Here is a 22,413-nt window from a genome sequence, read left to right on the forward strand (position 1 = left end):
GGGCTGGCGGCGCGCCCGGAGACGCAGCAGAGGTGGAACGTGTGGGCGCACTCCGACGTGAACGCGGCCTGCCAGAGGCCGACGTCGTCGAAGCAGGCTGCAGGCGTCGCACCGGCTGCTGCTGCTGCTGGTCTTCATCGCCATGATCTCGACGACCCTTGGGATCTCTCCTTTCTTCCGGTTTTGATCCGGCGATCCTTCCAATCGTGAGTATTTGCGTATCTTGCATAGTTTTTTTTTTCCTTTTAGAGGATCTTGCAGAGTTATTATTAGTCACTTAATTGTAGGCACGCGGGCTGGAGATTTCATTAGGCTTCGGAGGCCCAGCGCCTGCTAGACGGCAGCGGTTCGCGCGCCAAATACTCCAATTCCTCTCGGCCATCGATGAGGCCCAAATCCGGTGTGCCCACATGATGTTCTTCTTCTCGCCGGGTCAGAGAGGTTGAATGGTTCAGGCCCATCTCCGCTGGCTGCTGTGCAGTCTGCAGATTCGGCGACGCTGCCCGCAAGCCCAGTATATACCGTTGTGGCGGAAAACGGCAAAACAACTGTTTTACCGCGCGGACAATCCTTTTTTTTTTAATCTTTCCGCTCTCGTCAGGGTGGCTGGCTCCGACCGACGGTGTTTAGCCAACCCTTGCGGGTTTGGAGAGGAAGGGGCTCTCCGGTCAGATTGCTTAATCTTTGTTTCGAAACTGAATCCAGTGCAAGAGGAAGGGGGCGGTCTCAAGTGGGAGCCATTATCGCAGATATTAATTAACGTTTTATCAAAGAAGTTCATGTCAATCACTTTTGTTAGTCATAGTGCAAATGAGATCGCTCATATGTTGGCTGCATCGAGTAATTGTTATTGTTCTCCTGGTTACATCCAAGGTGTTGTATTTGCCGAATCACTCTTCTAAATATTGAGCGAATCTTTACCTATTTCTAAAGCACGTAATATTTACATCAAAAATTTTAGTTTGATCCAACACGTATTATCGACGGGTGGATCCGGAGCGTATATAACGAGAACTGAACAACGACATTATATTGTAACATAAACGGACTCGAACACAGTGAGAACATGAAAACATAATAAAATCCGTATATTTGCTACAATACTAATCCACACAAAGCCAATGGCATAATCTCCAGCAAAGTTAAGAAAGCGAAGGGGCGAAACGGCATCTCTGTTATTTTTTAGACCCCAAAACGGCTTTCTCGACTGGGGAACGGCCAGCAGGTCAATGCATTAGTAGTGATGGCGACGTTCTTCAGCTGGATGATGATTAGTCCGTTTGCTGCGACGTCGCTCTTATTCGTTCTCAGGTCTGTACGTTTCAGCTCTTGTTTACAAGGATCCGCCCCATCTCGATTACAAAACTGGGCTCCGTGACTCGGCTGTACTCACAACGGACGGCACGCTCCAGGTGGAGTCGGTGCTCACGTCCATGTTGTCGTTTAGGTATAACAGACACGGACTCCATCATCTGGATCACTTGCTTTTCGAATATTAATCAAAGCCTATGTGTTAAATTCGGTTGTATTAGTTTGCGACCTGCGGTTGCTGATCAGAAAGATGAACAGAACAGGGAGATTGGGAGAGGGCACTAACCTTTGATTCTCGAAATAGATGCTAGCACTTGCACTGGTCCTTTACTTCTTTATAAGTTTATATATGTTGATGATGTACGTCCACACTTGTAAGCTACGCCTAGTGCTATCATTGAATACTCATTAGGTGCCCTTTATCCAGTTCTCGTATTTCTGTCATCCAGGCATGTATCTGTGTCTGCTAGTGCTGAATAAATCGTATGGTTCTCTTTATCCTGTGTCTATTGATTTGTGTGGTTTTCTGTCATCGACGCTGATAGCTCATCTAACTGAATGATCGATAATGAACTATATTTTTAATTTTGAGCGAACAACAAGCAGCACTCACATTATTTTAGTCTTAACTAAACTTTGCGAGCCGAGTGATAGACTGTATTATATCAGGGAATGAATAATGAAGTACACTTAGATAATAAGATACTCATATTTAATCATGATCAGTTTTAAATACAGGAGAAGTTTCTTTTTGCATTCCTTTCGTCTTTTGCAGGCGTACTGAACTCAAACACGCAAGGAGAGATTAGTTGCGTGCCCATGGAAGATAGCAAGATTAGTAAAACTCTTTTTTTTGAGATATGTCATTAAACATAAAACTGTAATTAATTAAATCCAACCAAAAGGGGGAATGTCTTTTAGCCGTTAGTTTGCCTATCACTTTGCGTGAAGATTTCTGAATATAATTTGTGGATGGACTTTTGAAGCTCAGAAACTAGTACACATAGCAAAGAAATTTGTAAACGCATCTTTAAAATTCACACAGAATTATTAAATGGTGGAACAATATATTGAACACGGAGGTAGCTCATCGACAGCAGGGCTTATCTATCTCTTAGCTTCTACTCCTTCAATCGTGTGTAGTCAAACACACTAGCTACTTAGCTAGGGGGCTCATCTCATCACACTATCATATCTTTGCTCGTACTATAAAGCTGTATATAATATATATCGACGTGTATAAACGTAGTACGAAGAAGAAAGACGGAGAGGAAAATGACAGAACGGCACGTAGCATGCACCTAGCTAGCACAACTCAGCTCGAACCATCACGAGTCACTCGCAATAACACACCTCTCCTAGTCCTCCTAGTAGCCATAGCCGGCCAAACGGCTCACATGCATGGCTCTGGAGCAGCAGCAGCAGCAGCACCGACCGAACCTCAACACCTCTTGTAATAATGCAGGGCCGTGTGCAGTGTACGCAGGCCCCCGTGCACTGTAGTTTACCAGCAGGCCAGCCAGCCCGGACAGCATTTGACCAAAAGTTTAAACGGCGGGCCACGCACATGACCTGCAGTTCCCGTCGGCGTCGAGCGATCTGGCAGTGGCGCCACCGTCGTCACTCGTCACCTGGCTGATCCGGATCTGGTTTGCAGCTGATGGCTGCTGTGCTGTCCGGTTAACCCATGGATCATCTCACTGCTTCTTAGAAGGAAAAAAAAGATTAAAAAAATGCAAGCCCTTGGTGATTAGGTTAACCGCTGGTGCCCTCGTAGGCTCATGGCCCTAGGAGATATCGGCCTGAATGGGCGGTTGGTTACAGCGATTAGGTGAGGAGGTTCGGTTGGGAGAGCCGGAGAGGATGGGGAAAAATGAAACTGTCTCGTCCATCATCCTCGTCACCGGCTCAACACCACCGCGCTCCTGCTCCCCTTCCGGCCACCGATCTAGCTAAGCTAGACGCCTAGACGGCACACGCGCGCGCACCGCGCACATGCGCACGAACTCGTAGGGCATCATCGGCTGCTATAAAGAACTCGCTGAGGGAGGGCGTGGAGCCAAGCAGCTGCCATGGGGACGGGGAGGGCCGGCCAGCATGGATGTGATGTGATCTTTGATAGGATGCGTGCTGCGCAACCATCAGCCACGTATTGAAAGGGAGAGACGAGAGAAAGAGCGCGAGGTCCACTCTTGATTGATCGTTTTGTTTGTACCGACAGGAACTGACTGGACATGGCAAGTAAAAGAGGGGTACAGGCCTGGGGAGGAAAAATTCGAGGCAGCGTAGGACAAAATGGTTCATGCTTGCTGCCGTCTATAAATCTGCTAAAATAAACTACCGCCGCAGTAAACAAATGTAAAAAAATTGCTATAAGTTTGTTAGTAGTTAGTTGAAGATGAATCTGGATGGGATATGAGACCTAAGCAGCATCTATGCACAAAATATCAAATTCTCATGAACTTGTAGAACCGCCTGTTGCGTATAGTAACCTAATCTATCAAGTCCCCTTTCGCTTTATAAAAACTTGGTCCATTAAGATTTGATTTGATTGCCAATTTTATTGGACATTGGCAATAATTTATATTTATATAGACTCTCTAAATAGTTTGATTACTTGAGTACGAAGTTCTCATATGATACCTTTTTTCTTTTTTTTTGTGTGTGTTGTACTGTAAAAAAACATAGGTTGGTACACGGTGATGAACCATCTATTCATGCTTCCTAAAAAGAAAGTGTCTTTTTAGGTCCGTAGAGGGTGTGGAGAGGCGCCATGCGAGCCAATGTTAGTTTCAGTAAATTGTCATAGAAAGAGGTAGTATATTTTTTTTTTTACATCTGGGGACTAAAAAAAGATTATAATAACCATATCTCAACAAAAAAATCATCCAGCATATACATTGACGTTCAACGAGTGGTTTTTCAGAAAATCTAACCCGAAACTGTGAGCAGCTCCACTAGTAGTAATTTTCAGGGGAAAAAACAAAAGCAAACAGCGAAGAGTTTCCGGTTGTAATACGAGCGTGCAATCTGGACGAAGCAAAATCATAGCATTTGGCAAATTTGCGTTGGAAACGTTTGGCTGCTGATCTGGGCTTGCTTCCTCGCTCGCCGTCCACTCGGCATATCAGGGGTGCGATCCGGTGAATACGTGGCGCGCATCGTCTGAAACCGGCCAGATAAAATAATGTACAGAATTGAGTAGGAAAATGCCAAACTACTCCTGGGCACTGGCCGCCCCGAGAAGCGAGAGGTCAAACGAGATTCTCACGGTCCTCGGTAAACAGATGCCGCTTTTGCAGTTTGGCACCCCCTGCCTCTGTAATTTCGCAGCCTACTGCCCGGAGTAATTTTCAGCAGAGTCTATTTGCAAAAACTATTCATCTCGGGATGAATTGTATGAGCGGAGCCGAGCTGCTTCGTGCATCCTGCGCGTTGAATCGGCATTCGGCAACGCCTCGTTCATGCGCTTGCTTCCACGGCAAATTCGACGAGGAAACATTATCCCTAGTTTCAGCTTAACATTAGTATATCCCACCGCATAAAAAAAATTCCATGTCAACTATTCTTCCCTCGCGCCAGCAGTGCATCCGGGGGTCCCACCTGAATACCGGAACCGCAGAGGGGCTTTCCTGCAAAACCACCTCCTCTGCCCTCTGCCGTCTGTCCCCCCGCATTTCCGATGCAGGTTTTTGCGCGGGTCGCCGCGTATAAAGTCCCGAGGGAAAACAGAGCCAGCGCATCTGCCTGCAGGCTGCAGCTGCGGACGCTTCTGCCGCCGTTCCTCTCCTCGGCAGAACTAGCTAGCTAGTCGCCCGCCCGCACGCACGCCCGCCGGCCACCGGCCGCTGCTTGTAGCCGGCCGCTACGGTGTCCATGGGACCATGACTCGCGACGACGCGCTCCAAGCGGTGCCGCTCGCGTCGCGGAAGGCCGCCCCGGGAAGCCCCCGCCTCTGACCACTCCCGCGGCGCGGCGGCGGTGGCGCGCACCGGGGCCTCGGACATCCTCGGAGGCAGGGGAGGCGACGGAGCATAGCTGACGGCAGGACCTTCGCTCGCTGTGGGTAAGTTGCTGTTCTTGCTAACTCCTTGCTTGCTCCGTTAATTGCATCGCTGAAACTGCAGTTGCCTCGAGGCTTTGTTGCTTGCATCACGACCAGTCCATCTTCCTTCATCTACTAGTAGAGTAGGAGCAAAACTTCATAAGCACACGTTAATGGGTGACCACGGAATCAGGTTTGACGAGACCTGCTGGTACTTGCTACCCGACAAAATGTGGTATCGTAGCACTCGGTTAACACTTAGGCCATGTTTGGAATGGAGGCTTTTCATAGGAATTTCAAAGGAAAATGTTCCTCTGTTTTTGCTGACGTCATGAGCGTTTGGAATGGAGGAACACACAGATCAATTCCACAGGAAAGGATTGGTTTCTTTCGCAAAACGCAGGAAATAAAACATCCAGTCTGGGCTCTGGTTTCGCGGAAGCCCGAGGCAACTCGAGCGAGACAGAGAAGCATTTCATCGGTTTCAATCCAATTAAATGGAGACTAGAGAACCAGACGGATTAGGGGAAAAAAAAAGAAATCGCCTGGAGAACACGAGCTTTGTCTCAAACTTCACCGACGAGTGTCTGCTTGCTGCTCTTTTTCAAAAGAAAAAAATGTCTGCTTGCTTCCGCCCGTCCGGCAACCACTCCCAATCTCTTCCTGGCAATTCCTCGTTGCTATCCATAACAACTTGTATCTGTACCACGACCATTGCTGTGTCAACTGTGATCTGTGAAGGGTGTGATGAAGAGGAAGAAGAAACAACGGAGTGATTGGCTGCTGTTCTGCGGATGGTAGTCGATGGATAAGGACGACCTGCTGCCGGTATGTGTGCCAGCAGATGGAATGAGCTCATGGACCGGTTGCCCTACATGTCATAGTAACAGTTGTTTGTGATTTGCTTTTTGTTATTTGATCCACTAATATTATGAACCAGTATTATTTAATCGTTCACTGTGTGCTAAGCTTGTTAATATCCCAAGTCTTTGTACAAATTCCTGTAGCATGAATTCCTGCATTCCAAACACTCTCTCCAATCCCGTTCCTGTGTTTTCCATTCCTCTGTTTTGCCACTACACTCATATTCCTTTCCTGCGTTTTTTTCCTTTCCTATGTTTTCAATTCCTTCAATCCAAACAGGCCCTTAAACACCAGCAGAAAAAGAAAAGCGCAGCGTGCTGGCAGTACAGTGTACTGTCGTCCTGCTACATTTTTCAGGACTGTAGGAGTAAACTCGCGTCTGCAGTTTCAGAAATGAAGGCGCGCACATGGCGACCCTTAACTACGCACGCTGCGGTGCCAATAACTTCCTGCTCCGGCTCTGATGAACTGTGACTGGAAATAACCTTTGTCGTGGCCCATGCCGTTGTACCTCGGCAAGCGTGGTGTCCTAGGAGATCTAGCCGCTGCTCTGCAAGTCTGCAGCAATGGCAGGCGCAGCTGCGGCCTTCAGAGGATTCAGAACCCAGGCCGGTGGGAGGTGGCCGGTGGCGGCGGCTCTCCCGCTGACACCGAGCATGATACGCCCAGCTTTCTTCTCCTGCCGCCGGAATCATTTGGACGAGGCGCGCATGCATCCCTTCCTCGCCGGATCACTGGTTCGGCCTCGGCTCTAGGCCATGGTAGAGCGTCCTGGCCGCACCATGCCTGCGGTTTTCTAATTCCTGAGGTGGATGGAATCTTCCCCTTTTGTTTGCAGGCCTGAGTGATCATCCTGGTTCCTGGCTCTCGCCCCTTCGCCCAAACCTAAAGCCATGCCATGACCAGGTCTAGACGGCAACAGGCGGCCAACCTATACCTACGCCAAGCAGCGTCCATAGCTGCATTGCTGTCCAGAGTCAAGCGCATGAGACAGACAAGCTGCCCTGCGTGCTCCTTCCTTTTCTGTGACTGTACCGTGGTAGCTAGGCTTGTGTAGCAGTAACTCCAACGATCACATAGACAATTAGACATAGCTTATCAGCATTCATACCATCATCTTTGCTAGACTACGAAACCACATGACAAAAAGAATCCAGAGCCGTCTGCTAATCATGCCCTAATCTTTCGGTTAATGACGTCCAGTTCGTTCTAAAAAAACCGAGACATTTCGCCGCTTCTATCATCCATCCTGCACTGACGGCGTACTGGATCCTTTCATGAACACACGAGGCCGCTTTCCACATAGAAAGCTACTGGTTTCCCCCACTGATCATCAAAAAGAATTCACACAGTTCTCTGTTGGTGTGTGGCCCTGCGCTGACGGCAACTAAAATTGGGGGCCTGCTTTCCTTAACCACCGGGCGGGCGCACACTAAACATTGAGGAAGCGTGCGGCTTGGTCGCCGCAATGATCATCAATCATCATCGTGTCTTCCAGGTTAGGGTCGTCGTCTAACCTGCAATGATTTGGGGACAGGGACGACACGGCAGGTTGCCGCTCTGCCCCTGCGTGGTGGTACTCCTGCTATTCAAATGCTGCCCGTTGTGCAGCACGGTAGGATTGATGGCGACACAAATCCGATTGGTTATGCATCCTGTTAGGATTCGACCGTACTTGGACACGCATGCTTGTCCCCCCACTTTTTCTTCAAGATGATGTTATGAATAGTTTTTTTAAAAAAAGATAATGTTAGGAGTGGAAATTTAGTGCAAATTGTAAATGGCATTTGGAGCAGTAACAGTAACAAATTTAACTCAAGGCTGAGGTTAAATTCTTCAGTAGGAACTAGGAAGCAAAATTGAACTCGTGGATTTTCAGTTTATTTTAAGTAGAGTTCAACTTCAGTTTGGTCAAACTCTTGATTCGCTCTATCCAGCCTAGTCAAGCTTAGGCACTTGGTGATACAATGCACAGCGGCAGACAAAACCACAGCAGATCAGATGCTACCAGATCCCTCCTACTCCGACATGTCTCGCTCGTGTGTCCTCCTCCCTTCCCCTCCAGCTATCTCACCCTGCGGACACATGTTGTCAAGACTCAAGATCATCACCGTCCAATAGTAACACAGCAGAATGACCTTGAAGAACTGAAACGAGGCCTAGGGCATTATCTGTCCTTGGCATCATCTGATGCAGTACTTGCCACTAGAAAGCAGAAATCTTAAAGCCAACGTACCCAAAGCCCCGGCAATTCACTCCACGCCGGGCCCGCCCTGCGTCAGGCACTCACTCAGGCCGGCCGGCCGGGCCGGAGATCAGTTTCAGAGATCCACGCCGCGCCGCGCCATGCTACAGCGAGTGGCTTGGCTGGCTGCCGCCTCGCCAGACGCCAGCTATAGTCCGGCGCTGATGGGCGCTACAGTTCCCAGCTGTACCCGTCCGACGTGTCCGCACAGTGCCCAGGACCAGGACCAAAAGTTCGCTGGACCCCCGGCGCCGAGACGAGCAGAGCAGAGCAGAGCAGACTCAGCAGGGCGCGTACGTGCCGTGGCCTCCGAATGCAGAGGAGCGGGAGCAGAACAGAGCAGAGCAGAGCGGAGAGGAGGCTGAACTGGTAGCGGCTGGCTACCATTGCTTCTCCTGTTCTGCCGACCTGGCCGCCCGTAAACCGTTACCGGTTGCTCGTGAGCTGCCCTCCTGGTGTCCACACTTAATGGCCGAGTAAACCACTACAGTACTAGAGTATCTCTCTCCCGCGCTCTCCTGAATTCGTGATCTGTCACGGCCTCGGTTAACACATAATAGCAGCTAGCTGGGCAGGATTGATAGCGTCCTAAGCTTAAGCTCCTAGCTCCTAATGGCGTAGGAGTTGTTCCGTCTCGGCCTCGGCGGTCTGGTCCGGTACTCCCTCCGGTCTGGTCTACTCGAGGCCGAGCCACCACTTGACGCCTTCGCCATGCGCCAAAACCTTCCATTTATGGAGGGGTTTGCACATCGCTCCGCATGTGTCCATGTCCGGGCCTCGCTTCGCAACATGTGGCGGCGTTCCCGGCCCGCCACTGTGCTGGAAAACGACAGCTTTTCCCCTCCCTCCCGCGCAGTCCACCACCACCATCTCTACTTAATTACTGCCCTCCGTTTACTCGCCAGCCAGCCAGCCCGCTGCTGCCCTCGAGACCCGACGGCGAATTGCGCGGTGATGCGGTGACGCCATGGCCGTCTGGCCTGTGGTTTCACTTCAGTTGTTCTTGAGCTCACGGCTCGCTCCTACTCCCTGTCATGGACAGGCTGAAGCGGCGGAAGCATGAGGGATTGACCGCCGGGGGTCGTCGCGGCGGCGCTGGCGGTGGCGCGATGGCGGCGAGCCGGCGCGGGCGGTTCTACCACCACGACGGGCACGGCGGTGGCGGCGACGGGTGCGGGCCGGCAGCCGCGGGCGTCCCGGTGGTGGACCAGGCGGACTGCACGGCGCAGACGTGCCGGTCCTGCGTGGCGGTGACGCTGGCGGACGTCATCGCGCTCGGGTGCTGCCCGTGCGCCGTGGTCAGCCTTCTGGGGCTGGCCTTCGTCAAGGCCCCGCTCGCCGTGGCGCGCCGCTGCCTGCGGCGGCTGCGGCGGCGCCACGGCGAGCTGCGGCACAAGAAGCGGGTGCGCGACATGGACCCCGCCGCCAAGGCCAAATGCCGCGCCGCCGCGGCTGTCGGCCACTCCCACGGGGCGCTGGAGGTGCTGGACGCCGACGCCGCGGCGAAAGGAGCGCTTGGCTTGGAGGCGGACGCTCGCGGCGAGGCGGCCACGCGGGCGAGAGCGAGCAACTCGTCGTCAGGCAGGCTCGACGCGGAGAAGGTGTGGATGGAGATGTACCGGGTGGGGCACTGGGGATTCGGCCGCCTGTCAATCTCCGTGACCCCGCCCACGCCCGTGAGGCCCGGCGGCGTGGCCACGGCCCGCAGCGCCGACGGCGGCGACGGCGGGAGAAAGGACGCGGACCTGCGGTGCGAGTCGTGACCGGCGAAGCCGTCCTGCACTCCGCTGCGCCCGCGTTCGTTCGTTCGTCCTCCCTGAAAGGTTCGTCGCCGCACGAGCACGGCGGCAGCTACTGCTGGCGCACGCCGCGGCGGCAATGCCGGGAGCTTGGGGAGCAGATCCTCTGAGTCCGCACGGTAAACTCAAGAGTCCATGGTCCGTGACCGTGCCTCCGAGCGGAATCAATAGGCCGGCCGAGGATGCTCGGAAGAACCGCCATGACCGGAGCCGGGCATGGGGATCGCTGCTTGATTCGCGGCCTTGGCGGCAAGCCGTCGCGTCGCGAGTGCCGCGCAGCCCCGAGCAGAAACAATTCCAGAGCACAGCGGCAAACCCGGAGGGCCTGCCTTCTTCTGCAGCTCTGCTCGTCTCCAAGTGGCTCTCTGTTCCGTCCATTTCTTCTTACATAATTTCTGGGAGCTCCGGCTGTATTTTTCCAAGCTGTACATAATTTTATCGGCCGAGTTCTCCGGGTTGCTGGTTTTTGGCGGTCTCTGTACATACTTGTTTTTCCCCCAGAAATATTGTACATCCTTGGCTCGAATCTGATCGTCGGTGTCTGATCAGACGGATTGCAGAAGGCAGACGCATCCATGCGTATGATTCGCGCACGATCACTATCGCCCGACCAGGCGCGTGCAAATGTTTGTCGGTTGCAAATAAGTACCACGCTCAACTGACAATTTTCCTCTCTGACTAGACGGTCAGCTGAGCAATTATTTATTATCTTTGTATATATCCTACTTAACCGAGATGCTATTCTAATATTCTTACGAAATGTTTGCCTTCCTGCTAGTTATTACGTGGCGAAACCTGGTAGGCGTAGGCCACTTTGCCTTTTCCCGTTGGAGTGTTGACCAACCATGCGTATGACACGCGGCATGTTTCATTGTTTCGTCGTTCACGTCCCTGCGCCTTCGTCATCCTCGCTGCTCTCACTCTCCTCCTCGGTCAATGCCTCAATGGCCGACACCAATACACGAGCTCTTTGTGCGCGCGCCATGCCCCGGCAAGTCGTCTGAGAGGCCTCCGTCGCCAACGAAAGGACAAGCATCGGCGACAGCATCGCCAGTGCGTATCTTGAGTTTCTGACGGTAGGCGACGAAGACGATGAGGAACAAGGTTAATGCGATCGATGGTGACCGGCTCCAATTGCTTCAGCACCATGTCCATGTCCTTGATTAGCAAATCAGTCCTTTCAAGTTGAAGGCTCGATTTGGTTTGGGACTTCAAAAATCCGGTTTCCCGTGTAGCTGATTTGTTTTTTTTTGGGTTCTGCTTGGAGATGGTCTTAATCTAGCATTCGGTGATCCATTCATTTTTTAGTTGTGTTGATCCATAGTTTCCTAATGGAACTGAAAAACACCATGGCATCTGTTGAAGAGTAGAGATTAGTGAACAAGGATGGGTCCCATCTGCCAGTTCAGAGAATTAATGCACAGAGATGGAGCCGGAAAAAGCGGCCAAAAAAATAGCCACGCGGCACCTCTTCCACTGACAATGGGCCTCGTTTGCCATATCCTACATCCTCTCGCGTTCTCCTCTATTTAGGGTTGGAGTATGTCAGACGCCGTAAGTTTAGGTTTTGCCTCTGGTTGGGAACGAGAAGAGCTAGGCCCTCAAAACTTTAACGCTCCCGTTTAGAAGTTATTACTCAATCAGAGTTTAAAGGTAAATAAATGGTTTATTGAGTCACAGTTTGGAGCTGTCAAATTGTAGCAGAGACTTCCTTAAATCTGTTGAAAAGGGAAAATTCTGAAATAGTACATATCTCAGGGGCAATCGTTGGGACACGAGTTCCACTTCCACAAGACCAGCATTGCACTGTTTCTGAATCCGGCCCTGGACCACAGAGGAATGGCCATATCCTGCAGGCTGCAGCCCATTGGAGAGAGGGTTTGGGGTGTGTGTGACAAAGAAACTTTTTTTTCTAAGATAGCCTTGCGTGTGAGAGTACAAGTTGCAGTTGCAGTATCTGAACTTTCACATGGACAGACACACACACCCAACACCACACTCACACGTAGACAAAGGAACTTCAGCGCAGCTGCTGCGTGCTGCCAGCCAGCGAGGGAGGGAGTTTGCTGCAGGCTTTGAGAAACTGAAGTCTGCAGGCCGCGCCGTGATGGGCTGGACCATAGCTCGCACGGAAGTGGCTGAGCTCTCTCTTCCGAGCCTACCACAGCAACCTGGTCCAGTCCACGTCAAGGCAACCACGGACCCCGGGAAATTCGGTCCAGGAGGAATCACACACCTCTCCTCTCTCGTCGGGGACACATCTAGGCGGGCTAGTTTCGTCTAGGCGGGCCTCGTTTATTATCTAGCAGCCGCCCGCCGGAGCTGCAAGCTTTGGTCCCCTGCCATTTTGCGTGGCCACGCAACTAGCGTGTTCGCCGCTGCACTGCTCCCCCATCCTGCTAGCGTGTGACATCCTCCCCAGCCTAGAGAATCCGCCACCTACTAGGCTAACTACCACTACCGCTAGCTAGGAGCTCGGTCCTTTCCGCTGCTAGCATCAGTCGCCTTCCAGGAGCAGCACGAAGCCGACGGCCCGACGGCACGGCCCAACAACCCTGCGAACGACGGCCGATCTGTCGGCCCGGGCCGGCGCGTACGGATCCCCCGGGCCATCGGCAGCATGCCAGTTGCCAACCAAAGAATTCTCTAGGATTCTTCGTCGAGCAATCGGCCAGCAGGCGGAAGGAAGAGGCCGGGAACTCGGGAAGGGGGAGGCAAGTGCGGCCGTTTAACAGACAGACATCGATCGGACGGATTGGGTCAACCAGATCCGTAGCCTGTTCAGGCGATCTGACGAGCCCAGCTCCCCTGACCGGCTGACCCCTTCTCCCGCCGGATCCGAGTTCGGTGAGCCACTTCCACGTTCTGGGAACGACCAGAACAATCGCTCGCTCAAGTTCGGGGGCTCCAAGTTGGCCAGTTCTCAGCTCTGCTCTGTTCTGTTCGCTTGGGCGAACCCATCCAGGTCGCGTGCCGACACGTTCCGCTCGTTCCCGGCCTTCTAGAACTGCCACCGCCGCCGCCGTACGAATCCACCCCCTAGCCCTCTTCGCGTCGTATCCTCGGACCGGCACGTGTGACGTGTCCCGCGAACCCCGGCCCCACCGCCGCAACCATCCTCCGTTGCCACACACTGACTCGTGGTCCCGGAAGGGTGGTGTGACCCACCTGCCAGCAGCACGGAGAGCGCCCCTTATCTGCCGCCCCGCCCGCCCCGGCGCCCATCGCACAGCACCCGTCCTCTCTCTGTTCGCGCCGCCACAGCCTCACGCCGAGAAGAGGAAAAATCAGGGGAGCGCAGCCAATCAACCGAGGCCGCAAAAAGTCTCGGAAGCCGCGGGAGTAAGCGAGGAGAGATCGGTGATGGAGGAGGACACAGGCCAGGGTCCCGGCAAGAACCTTTCGGAGCCTCCTCTCGCCGCCGTAGAGGTCGAGGTGGAGGCCGAGGACGAGGAAGACGACGGGTTCAGCTTCCCGGCCCTGCCGCTCGCCGCCGACGCGTGCGTCGTGCCCGTGTACCCGATCTTCGGCCGGCCGCCGTCCCCGCCGCCGACGGGGGAGGCGGGGGAGGACGAGCCGGAGACGGCCACCTTGCGGGTGCCGCTGGGCCGGCTCCTGCTGGAGGAGCGGGAGTTCCGCGCGCGGCAGGAGGACGCGCGGTCGGCGAGCGCGCGGGCCTGGCAGGAGGAGGACGGCGAAGAGGCCTCCGCCGCCGCGGACGAGGAGCTGGAGGGCGTGCCGCCGGAGAGCTACTGCCTGTGGGCGCCCGGCGGCGGCCCGGCGCTGGAGTCGGCGCCGGCGTCCCCGCGGCGGTGCCGGAAGAGCGGCTCCACGGGGTCGGTCCTCCGCTGGCGCCGCATCAGCGAACGCCTCGTCGGCCGGAGCCACAGCGACGGCAAGGAGAAGTTCGTGTTCCTGACCGCCGCCGCCGCCGCCGGTCCGGAGCCGCCGCCGCCGCCTCCTCCTCGTCACAAGGAAGAGGAGGAAGGCGGCGGCAGCACCATCAAAGTCCGCGATGGCGTAGGCGCGGCCAATCAGTTGAGATATTACGGCAGAGGCGGCGGCGGCGGCAGCGGCAGCCGGAGGCGCTCGTACCTGCCGTACAAGCAAGAGCTCGTCGGGCTGTTCGCCAACATCAGCGGGCTGCGCCGGAGCTATCACCCGTTCTAACGCGCTTCCTCCAAGCTGTCCGTAGGATCCTTGCTTACTTGCTTTCTGTGCATACTCTGGCTACGAGTACTATACACTTGTTTTACAGTTAAATAATTATCGGCTTGGATCAATAGGATTAGTGTACAAATAGCTAGCACGGCCTCATCAACGTTGTTTGCATTGGTATGTCAAAAAGGGCAAAAAGAAGGTAATGGAGCACTAGAGCAGCGTGTACTGTGATACTCGCATGTTATTTTTGGTTTTGTTTGTTTATTCATTTTCATAATGCGACCCATGTTTCTCTGCCTCCTTCAGTACAGTGTCTCTGATAAAATTTGTGTGTGGCAGAGAATTCGGTTTAGATAAGCTTTTTTTTCAAAAAAAATAAAAATAAAAGTTTAGATAAGCTGGCATCCAGTTTCGACGCCTGAATTGGTACCTTCTTGTTTGCGTCAGCGGCAGCGACGGTTGATTTTAGTACCGTGTCGCGTAGTGCAATCCGGTTGGTGACGTACTGATGCTTGTATGTTTTAGACATGTTCAAGTTTCCTACATTAACAACTTCATGCTAATCCCCAGGAAGCAATCTGTTACTATGTCAGCACACGGATACCCTATGAGGCTATGATGGCAACGATCTCCACGAAATTGTTCTTCAGATAAACATTAGCAGAGCAGTCACCGTTCATGTGCGTGCTAAGCGACACGTCCTCTCGATCGTATCTGCTGCCAAGAATCTACGTACCAGTGCCAGAACGAGCCAAGAATCTGGTCGCTGTTGCTATCCGATCGCATCCCCCCACTTGGCCACTTTTTATCTCGCTCCGTGCTTGGTCGCTGAATGCTGGCTGGCTCCTTTTTCTTTTCAGTTCGTTGTAAATCGAAGCAACCGTGTTACAGTGCTACAAAAATATGCTCCGAAGTCTGAACTTATCCTGGCTGTGCGGTACCGTACCGAATCCCGTCCTGTTCTCGTCCAATGTTAGCTTGGTTACGAGAAACAAAAAAGATGATGTCATGAAGATACGACGCCCCGGCCGGTTATCTCCTCCGTCAGACGTCGAGACTCGAGAGGGACAGCGGCAGATGAGCCTCGGGCTATCATCAAACAATCCGCCCGTGGCAGGAGCTCCTTCACCAACTCCACCTACTCGAATTGCTCGTCCTGAGAAGAGGGCTTCTCGGCTTGGGCCCCGGCGTCGTCGTCTCCTTGTCACACCCGTTCATGATTCATCCATGGATCGTGGATGGGCCCCCGTCAGGTACACGGGGCGCGATCGCGACGAGCATCCGCCGGAGCGCGACGGCGCGGCGCAGGGCTGGCTACACACGTAACAGTGCCCCGCTCCTTTGTTTGTTTAAACAAACTTTAAAGCTCCCCACTTTGTTCTCTCGGTTCTGAGGAATCGTTTTTGCCGCGCTTCTTTCCTTTTCGTTCTCATCAGGCGGGGCTAGCTAGCAGTAGCTAGCACGGCGGAGCCGGAGGCCTCACCATCCAAATCCAACCAGCTTTTTCTTCCCTTTCCTTTTTCTTTTTCGCCGTTGTTGAGTAGTGAGCCATCTGGTGGCTACGCGGTGCTAGCGTTCGCATGGCCATCCTGCGAGCTAGCTAGAGCGCACAAGTGCCGCCACCACCGGTAGTAGCTAGCGCACGCGCCTAGTGCGGTGCACAAGTGTGCGGGAAGTGGGCTCCGCGCTGGCGGTGCCATGCCGTGCGGCCGCCGGCAACGCCAGCTCCCGGTCCCCGCCCGGCCGCCGGGCCAAGTGGGTTCGGGCTCTCCGCCGGATTTCGACGTCTGATAGGAGCGCTACCGGAGCAAAAGCAACCTTGCAACAAGTAGTCGAGGGCAGTCCTGCCTCCTGCGTGCGCCGTGCGAGCGAGACTGCCAATTTCGTCCGGTGCACGGCCAAATTTCTCATTCATTCGGAGAGGTGGAATCCGATAGCGTCCGGACGAGAGGAGCTTCGGTGTTGCTGTTCGTAGTGCTGCTACTACTAACTACCGGCCGTAGGCCGTAGCCATCGGGTGCCTCCAGCCCTCGACCTCATGCTCACACATACGGATGCATCGTGCAGCTGCTGCTTCACGCTCGCTCCTGTTTCCGTCGCGTTGCCAAATAGATGGATGGCACACGGTTCAACCATCAGGTGGTCCTCAGTGTAAAGCGACTCAATTCCTTGTGTCGTGCCTGCTCCGTGTTTTCTTCCCCCTCTTTCGGCCGGTTATCATTTAAGGTATCTACCGGGTTGTTTGTTCCTGTCGACACCCCTTTTTGCAGGACAGAATCATTCTCCTGCATCCTTGCCAGCAGCTAGTTCCTTGCTCTGCAATTCACCCTCTCCTTTTGCTTAAAACAAAACAAAAAAAAAATTATAAGAGATGCTGGTTCATCTGCCAGTCTTTCTTTGTAGCCGTAGGCTGCAGTAGGATTTGCTTGCCCGTCGCTCCTCCCGTTTCGTTTACCAAGCCCATTCATGCGGCCCATGTGGAAAAAGGGATTCAGGTACAGCAAACGTACTGGCTAATAGTAATAGGCATACCGAGATTTATATCGTCTGGCCATACTTTCACTGGGTAAAACACCAGACGCCCACGCCGTATGAAGGGTAAGGAAGTTTCAGTATCCTGTATGCAAGAACAAGCGTGGTGATGCCACAAAGGGAACTTTATATGAGTGTTGCTTGAATAGCAACTCTGTTCTCTTTGGACACACATCCAAGTTTAACAACCAAAACTTACCATTGTTACAGACTCTAAATCCCCAATACATACAATTTCACCTCTAACAGTTCTGATGTTAATTTAGGCAATGTCTGAAACTCCCAGAAGATTCTGTATCTGATGATTTGGCAGTGCTGCTGTTAAGCGTTATGCTCCAAGCACACATCAGCCCAACCCAAGATAATCACGTGTATGTTTTCCCAAGTTAAATACTTACAGACGCAACTCAAAGGCTGATTGAACAGCCAGATTCAGGATAACCGGTGCTAGTTTCTTAGTCACGCTCACGAATACCAGCAAAGATGCAAAAAGGCTTGGTGACATATCACAGATCAGTCATATGATTTGGGCATCCCAGTTCCAGCTCATTAACAGCTTGTTTATCTACCTAACAGGAATCACTTAAAAGCTATATGGTATATACTTCTGCCAAAGGAAGAACAAGCTGCTATAGCTTTGCTTTCATTGATCATGCACCAGAACGCAGATCAACAATCTCGAACCGCAAATTGGGATTGAAGCGCACTTTCGAACAGGTTTCATAGATTGGACTGCCGTCGGTTGTCTCTCGGTGAGTGTGGAACCCACTTTCATCGCAACCCCTAAGCACCTCCATACCTCCAGGATCAGTCAGCCTAAATATTCCGTAACTCCTGAAGGATTCGAGAAACAGGGTGACAGTTTCAGATTTCATAGTTATTTATATTAGCCAGAAGGAAGCACCAAAAGCAATTAATAACAAAAGAAGTGCAGATGTATGTGACACACTTTATGTACAAGTGTCTTATTATGAGCAGAAAACACTTGCCTGGTAGGATCCTTAGGTGCAACCACAATTGCAACAGCCTCTGGTAACATAACCTGCAGGAATCCATCATTTTCCATCAATCAAATTTAAAGGCATGCCAAAGCAGGTGAAATACTTTTTTACTTGAAAAACAAACAGGTGCAAGATTTGGTTGAAGTGGTCCCGAGTTCCACACCAAAGTGTCACAGATGGACCTAACCATTCTGAGCTACAGTACAAGTTATTATCAATGTTATTACAACCATAAAAATGCTAACTGGTCAAATAATGCTTTTTGCTAACTGTAGGAGCATGGTTGATCTTTCACGGTGTTAGTCAGTATACTACTGTTAGGTAAATGGTTTTTATCCCACGGAGATGAAATATGTAAATAGCTGAAGCACCATTGCTACTTGGGCAATATGATAATGATCACAACCAGAGACCACAAAAACTCAAAAGATACATGGTAACCTGTTGGCCTGCCTATTCTATATTGGACAGCTTGTGATTTAGTCAGAACAAAAAGGGTATGTTACGCCCGAATATCAGCTTGTAAGCCTAATGGATGCTCAGCAAAGGTTAGGGCATAGTGTTCAGATATCAGGGTAGAAATGAAGTCATTTTTTGTAGCTAATCACCGATACCATATTCTATAGTCATCTTTAATTGTGTGGCCATGTTATGGTTCTGCGTGGTTGATATTTTGGAAATTGGTGGTGCATGTAGCAGCTCATGGTACCTAAAGAGTTCACTGGTCAAATAACGACCATGTAGTACCATATAGTATCTAAGCAAGTGCATAAATGGAAGCTTCAGCAAGTGCAGCTTACATTCTACAAAACACAGACCATTTGTGAATAAGTTGTCACATAAAAAAGTTCAGCTTACATTTGACAAAACACAAACTCTCATGGCAAGATGATGTCAATAATTTGTGATGATTCACGCAGATAATTCGAGCCGAAGTTATCACATAAAAAGTGAATACTTTTAAAAATCCTACTCTTTATAATATAGAAAAAGAAAAACACTTTCTCCTTTCTTTTAGATCAACATACCACAGGCACAGCTTATCTGAAGAAAATTACCTGGTAAGAGTATTGAGTATGCAAATCAATTGATGACAGGAAGCATGTTTGCGAAGGATGAGTCTGGAAAAGGGGGAAAGTGTCAATTTCTCAGGAACTGTTAAAGAAAGAGACCATTCCATCCAAGCCTCCAACAGCGCTCGAATGGGATCTAAGAGCAAGAATGTTCACAAAGGTAAGAAAAGGCAAGTTGACATCCTGTAGTAATAATTAATAAAGCCAGTCAAATTGAATTTGAATTAGACAAGGGGTGGCTCTTTCTTCATCCTTTTGTATAATTTATTTGTTACTACTAAGGATGCCAGGGTCAGCAACTCAGCATATTGCTTTTCCCAGACAGAAAATCCAGTACATTATGTACTGCTCCTTCCTATGGCTAATGCAAGAGAGACATGTTATATGCAGTGTTTTCTTAGATAAATTTTCTATGTTAGATGCAATATAATTGCCAAAACAAGTTATGTGTAGTGTTTTCTGAGATAAATGTTCTATGTTAGTCAGTATGATTGCCAAAACATATATCAATGTAGCAACCAAACTGACTGTTCTAATTGTTTATCTTCAGAATAATTGTTACTTTTAGATGAACTAAACGTATTTCCTATAACCTTATTGAAAGAAGAATGACAATGCTAAATAGATTAACAATTCCCCCCCTTAAAATTAGCAGGAGAGTAGGAATTACACTGATTACAAGAAATAATTGCAACAAGCTGAAACAAAAGGAAGAAGGCTTGGCCCTCAACTGCAAAAAGAAAGAAAACTAAGGGTAAACGAATACAAGGTGATGGTTTCAGATCAGATGATAATTGATGAGTAATTATACATGCTGCAACCAGGTAGCAGTCTACTGCAGCTATCAGCTTTACTTATCTTTTCACATTTTTCACATTTCAATTGAACCAACAAGAAAGACAAAGTACATAAAGTATGGCAATGCTAGAATATATACATGAATCCATCCTGCAGGGTAAAGTGACTGTTCTGATAATACGGCATGAATCTCCTCCTCATTAACAGCCTGACACTGTATTTGGAAAAGGAGGAAGGTTCAGAGTGGGACAGACAGATATTTGTCAGAGCTAACAATTGATGATATTAAGTATATGTTTGAAACCATTCAACTACTGACATACTGAGTGAGCAGTTCCTTCTTGCTTTGGTATAATCAACATTGTCACAAAGTAAGTTCCATCCCTCTACATATAAACAGAAAGAAAAATGAAGATCCAATCTGAAAATTCGAAATTTTTGTCACAATGACAAGTGCCCACTGCACTTACAAAAGAAGCACCGAGGATTCCACAAGTCTCTAGATTATTGCTTATGTTCTCCTTTGCAAGCTCCATGAATTCTTCTGTCAACCTCACTGACTGCATAGCATGCATAAGGATGTTATTTCAGATCTTCAGATATTACTAGCCTCCTAGAAACAACAACATACTTTTTTTTTACAGAAATGGATGGGAAATGAAAGGGAACGTACTATTTGCATGTCATGCAAATTGCTTGATGTTGAAGACTGTCCCACTGAAGCCCTGGCTTGCTCATCCACATATTCAGAATCAGGGCTAAAAGAAACATTGCCAAAGCTCGAAAGATCTTCTATCCAAGATACGATTGGTGATGGGAAGTGATGCTTCACAGCGCAGGGGCCAACACCACGGTCTGTAGCTTGGCAGTGGACAACATGTTGAGCATCTAGATACATCGATTTACTTGGCGTTGAGTGAGTCCCACATCTCCACGCATTGATGTCATATCTACTATTTTTGCATTGAACATGCGATGATGTGGTATCAGAAACAGAATTGTCAACCGCTGAAGAAGATACAGAACATGGCATACCTCCTGCTACCCATGGCTGGAGCAGAGCACTAAAGTTTCAGCCTGCAAAAACAAAAACAAAAAAAAACCGCGAACAATTAGAAACTCACTAGACAAAAAGGAGTGCGCGGAGGCTTTGAGAAGAAATGACAGCAGCTCGAGGAGCTGCCTAACAACTCCGGAGCACGGTTACCACCGAGCATCATCTAGGCGAACTAAAAAAAACATCGACAAAATGACAAGCAATCGGAGACGGCAGGTTCAGGGTACGGCCTCCACCCAACGTACCCCTAATTGGCAGAGCAATCGGAGACTACGCGTTGCTTCAAACAACAGAAACACAACCACCGCTGATTAGAAGCGGTAGTCCAACGATAACTCTGAATTAAGAACGACCTTTCCATCACTAACCCACCCAGCAGCAGGTACACAAAGCCGTACCAATCCTTAGCTCCCCACTAGAAGTTAAATCTTGAAACCCAATCAGCTACCGCAGAGTACCTCACCGGACAGGCGGACAGGAGGCAGAGCTCACTCACCTCGAGAAAATCCGGAGCGGAGCCGAGCCGAGCCTAGCCGCGATGGGTGGGAAGGAAAGGATTGGCGAGAGGGGGGAGGGAGAGCGAGGCAGTTCCGCTTCAGCGAGGCGAGCGGCCGTCTGGCCGAGTCGGGGAGAAAGGAGAGGGGAAAGGCGAGCAGCGAAGCGAGGAGCACCGCGCGCTGCCGTTACTCTGACGCGAGCGCGAATCCACGCCACGCGGGGCTCCGTTCGGGAACCGGATGGGCGCACGCGCGGCACCACGTCGCTGTCGTGCATGCCCCGCGCATCACAAAGAGGGGCGGGGACGAGTTTAGGATAGGGACGAAAGGTCCGGCGGGCGCTGCGGCCTGCGGGCGGACGGATGGGGGAAGAAGGAGACGTAGATACGAAGGAAGCCGGCGAGGCGAGGCGAGCGAGCGACGTCGGCAGCAGGGGATGCTGCGGTGTCGGCGTCTTGGCGCGGGCGCGTGCGCGTGCTTGGGGCTGCCGAGCTGGCGCTCCTGGACGGCGATGCCGGCCGGGTGCGGTGCATCGGTTAATAATCTGGGGGAGAATCGAGGAGGGAGGCCGTCACGTTCGCTGCCCCCGGCCCCCGGCGCGCGAAAGAGACGCGCCGTCCGCCGGCTGCCGCGCCGCGCTCGAGAGTGGCTACGCCCGCGGACCGAGGCTCTCGGCGCCGGTGCCGCCGAGCTGCCTGCTCGTTGGCAACTTGCTTGGGGGGCATCTGCAAGGCTGCGTTCGTGATCGAGAGTTTGTGATGTGATGTGATCAGACACTGTTCATTGGTGTCGATCAAGTAAAGCATCGCGCGGAAGGGAGAGGCGTGGAGGAAATGAGGAAAGCGTAACCCTGAAACCCGTACGTCTCGCGTATGAAATGGCGCGCTGATTCCGGCGAGGCAGCAAAGAGTGGCGAACACGCAGCTCATGACGATACGGGAAGAAGTGAAAACACCACCTCATCAACTTGAGGATCTTACAAGAAAGCAAATGCTAACGTTATCGGGGATAATCTATGCTGTCATCCGGG

General features: G+C 51.3%; 3 protein-coding genes across 4 annotated transcripts; 2 read left to right on the plus strand and 1 right to left on the minus strand.

The window, feature by feature from the left end:
* The first annotated feature begins 9,086 nt into the window (after window positions 1-9,086).
* LOC112895198 lies at window positions 9,087-10,790 on the plus strand. Its single transcript, XM_025963118.1, has one exon. The coding sequence runs from the start codon at window positions 9,500-9,502 to the stop codon at window positions 10,226-10,228; it is 729 nt and encodes a 242-aa protein (XP_025818903.1). The 5' UTR covers window positions 9,087-9,499; the 3' UTR covers window positions 10,229-10,790.
* A 2,686-nt stretch (window positions 10,791-13,476) lies between these two features.
* LOC112893917 lies at window positions 13,477-14,730 on the plus strand. Its single transcript, XM_025961445.1, has one exon. The coding sequence runs from the start codon at window positions 13,628-13,630 to the stop codon at window positions 14,432-14,434; it is 807 nt and encodes a 268-aa protein (XP_025817230.1). The 5' UTR covers window positions 13,477-13,627; the 3' UTR covers window positions 14,435-14,730.
* Window positions 14,731-17,137: 2,407 nt separating this feature from the next.
* On the minus strand, window positions 17,138-21,689 carry LOC112893754 (AMSH-like ubiquitin thioesterase 2). Of its 2 annotated transcripts, none has more exons than XM_025961222.1 (9): window positions 21,383-21,689; window positions 20,865-20,906; window positions 20,503-20,782; window positions 20,300-20,389; window positions 20,153-20,215; window positions 19,969-20,043; window positions 19,017-19,079; window positions 17,947-17,999; window positions 17,138-17,791 (listed from the first exon to the last, which is right to left on the minus strand). In XM_025961222.1, the coding sequence occupies exons 2-9, from the start codon at window positions 20,876-20,878 to the stop codon at window positions 17,608-17,610; spliced, it is 822 nt and encodes a 273-aa protein (XP_025817007.1). In that variant the 5' UTR covers window positions 20,879-20,906; window positions 21,383-21,689; the 3' UTR covers window positions 17,138-17,607. The 2 variants fall into 2 exon arrangements, with proteins under 2 accessions (XP_025817007.1, XP_025817008.1); XM_025961223.1 differs by having other exon boundaries at window positions 20,503-20,779; window positions 21,383-21,688.
* Between the last annotated feature and the right edge of the window lie 724 nt (window positions 21,690-22,413).

Source organism: Panicum hallii, chromosome 5 (assembly GCF_002211085.1).
Source record: "Panicum hallii strain FIL2 chromosome 5, PHallii_v3.1, whole genome shotgun sequence".
NCBI classification, from domain to species: domain Eukaryota; kingdom Viridiplantae; phylum Streptophyta; class Magnoliopsida; order Poales; family Poaceae; genus Panicum; species Panicum hallii.

What these genes read in the sequence shown, in the direction of transcription:
- LOC112895198 (XM_025963118.1), top strand. Translation starts at nt 9,500, where the DNA reads ATGGACAGGCTGAAGCGGCGGAAGCATGAGGGATTGACCGCCGGGGGT.
- LOC112893754 (XM_025961222.1), bottom strand. An exon ending in AAGAAGGAACTGCTCACTCA is followed by an intron (nt 20,044 to 20,152) that starts GTATGTCAGTAG and finishes TTCCAAATACAG; the next exon opens with TGTCAGGCTGTTAATGAGGA. An exon ending in ATACTCAATACTCTTACCAG is followed by an intron (nt 18,000 to 19,016) that starts GTAATTTTCTTC and finishes GGATTCCTGCAG; the next exon opens with GTTATGTTACCAGAGGCTGT.
- LOC112893917 (XM_025961445.1), top strand. Translation starts at nt 13,628, where the DNA reads ATGGAGGAGGACACAGGCCAGGGTCCCGGCAAGAACCTTTCGGAGCCT.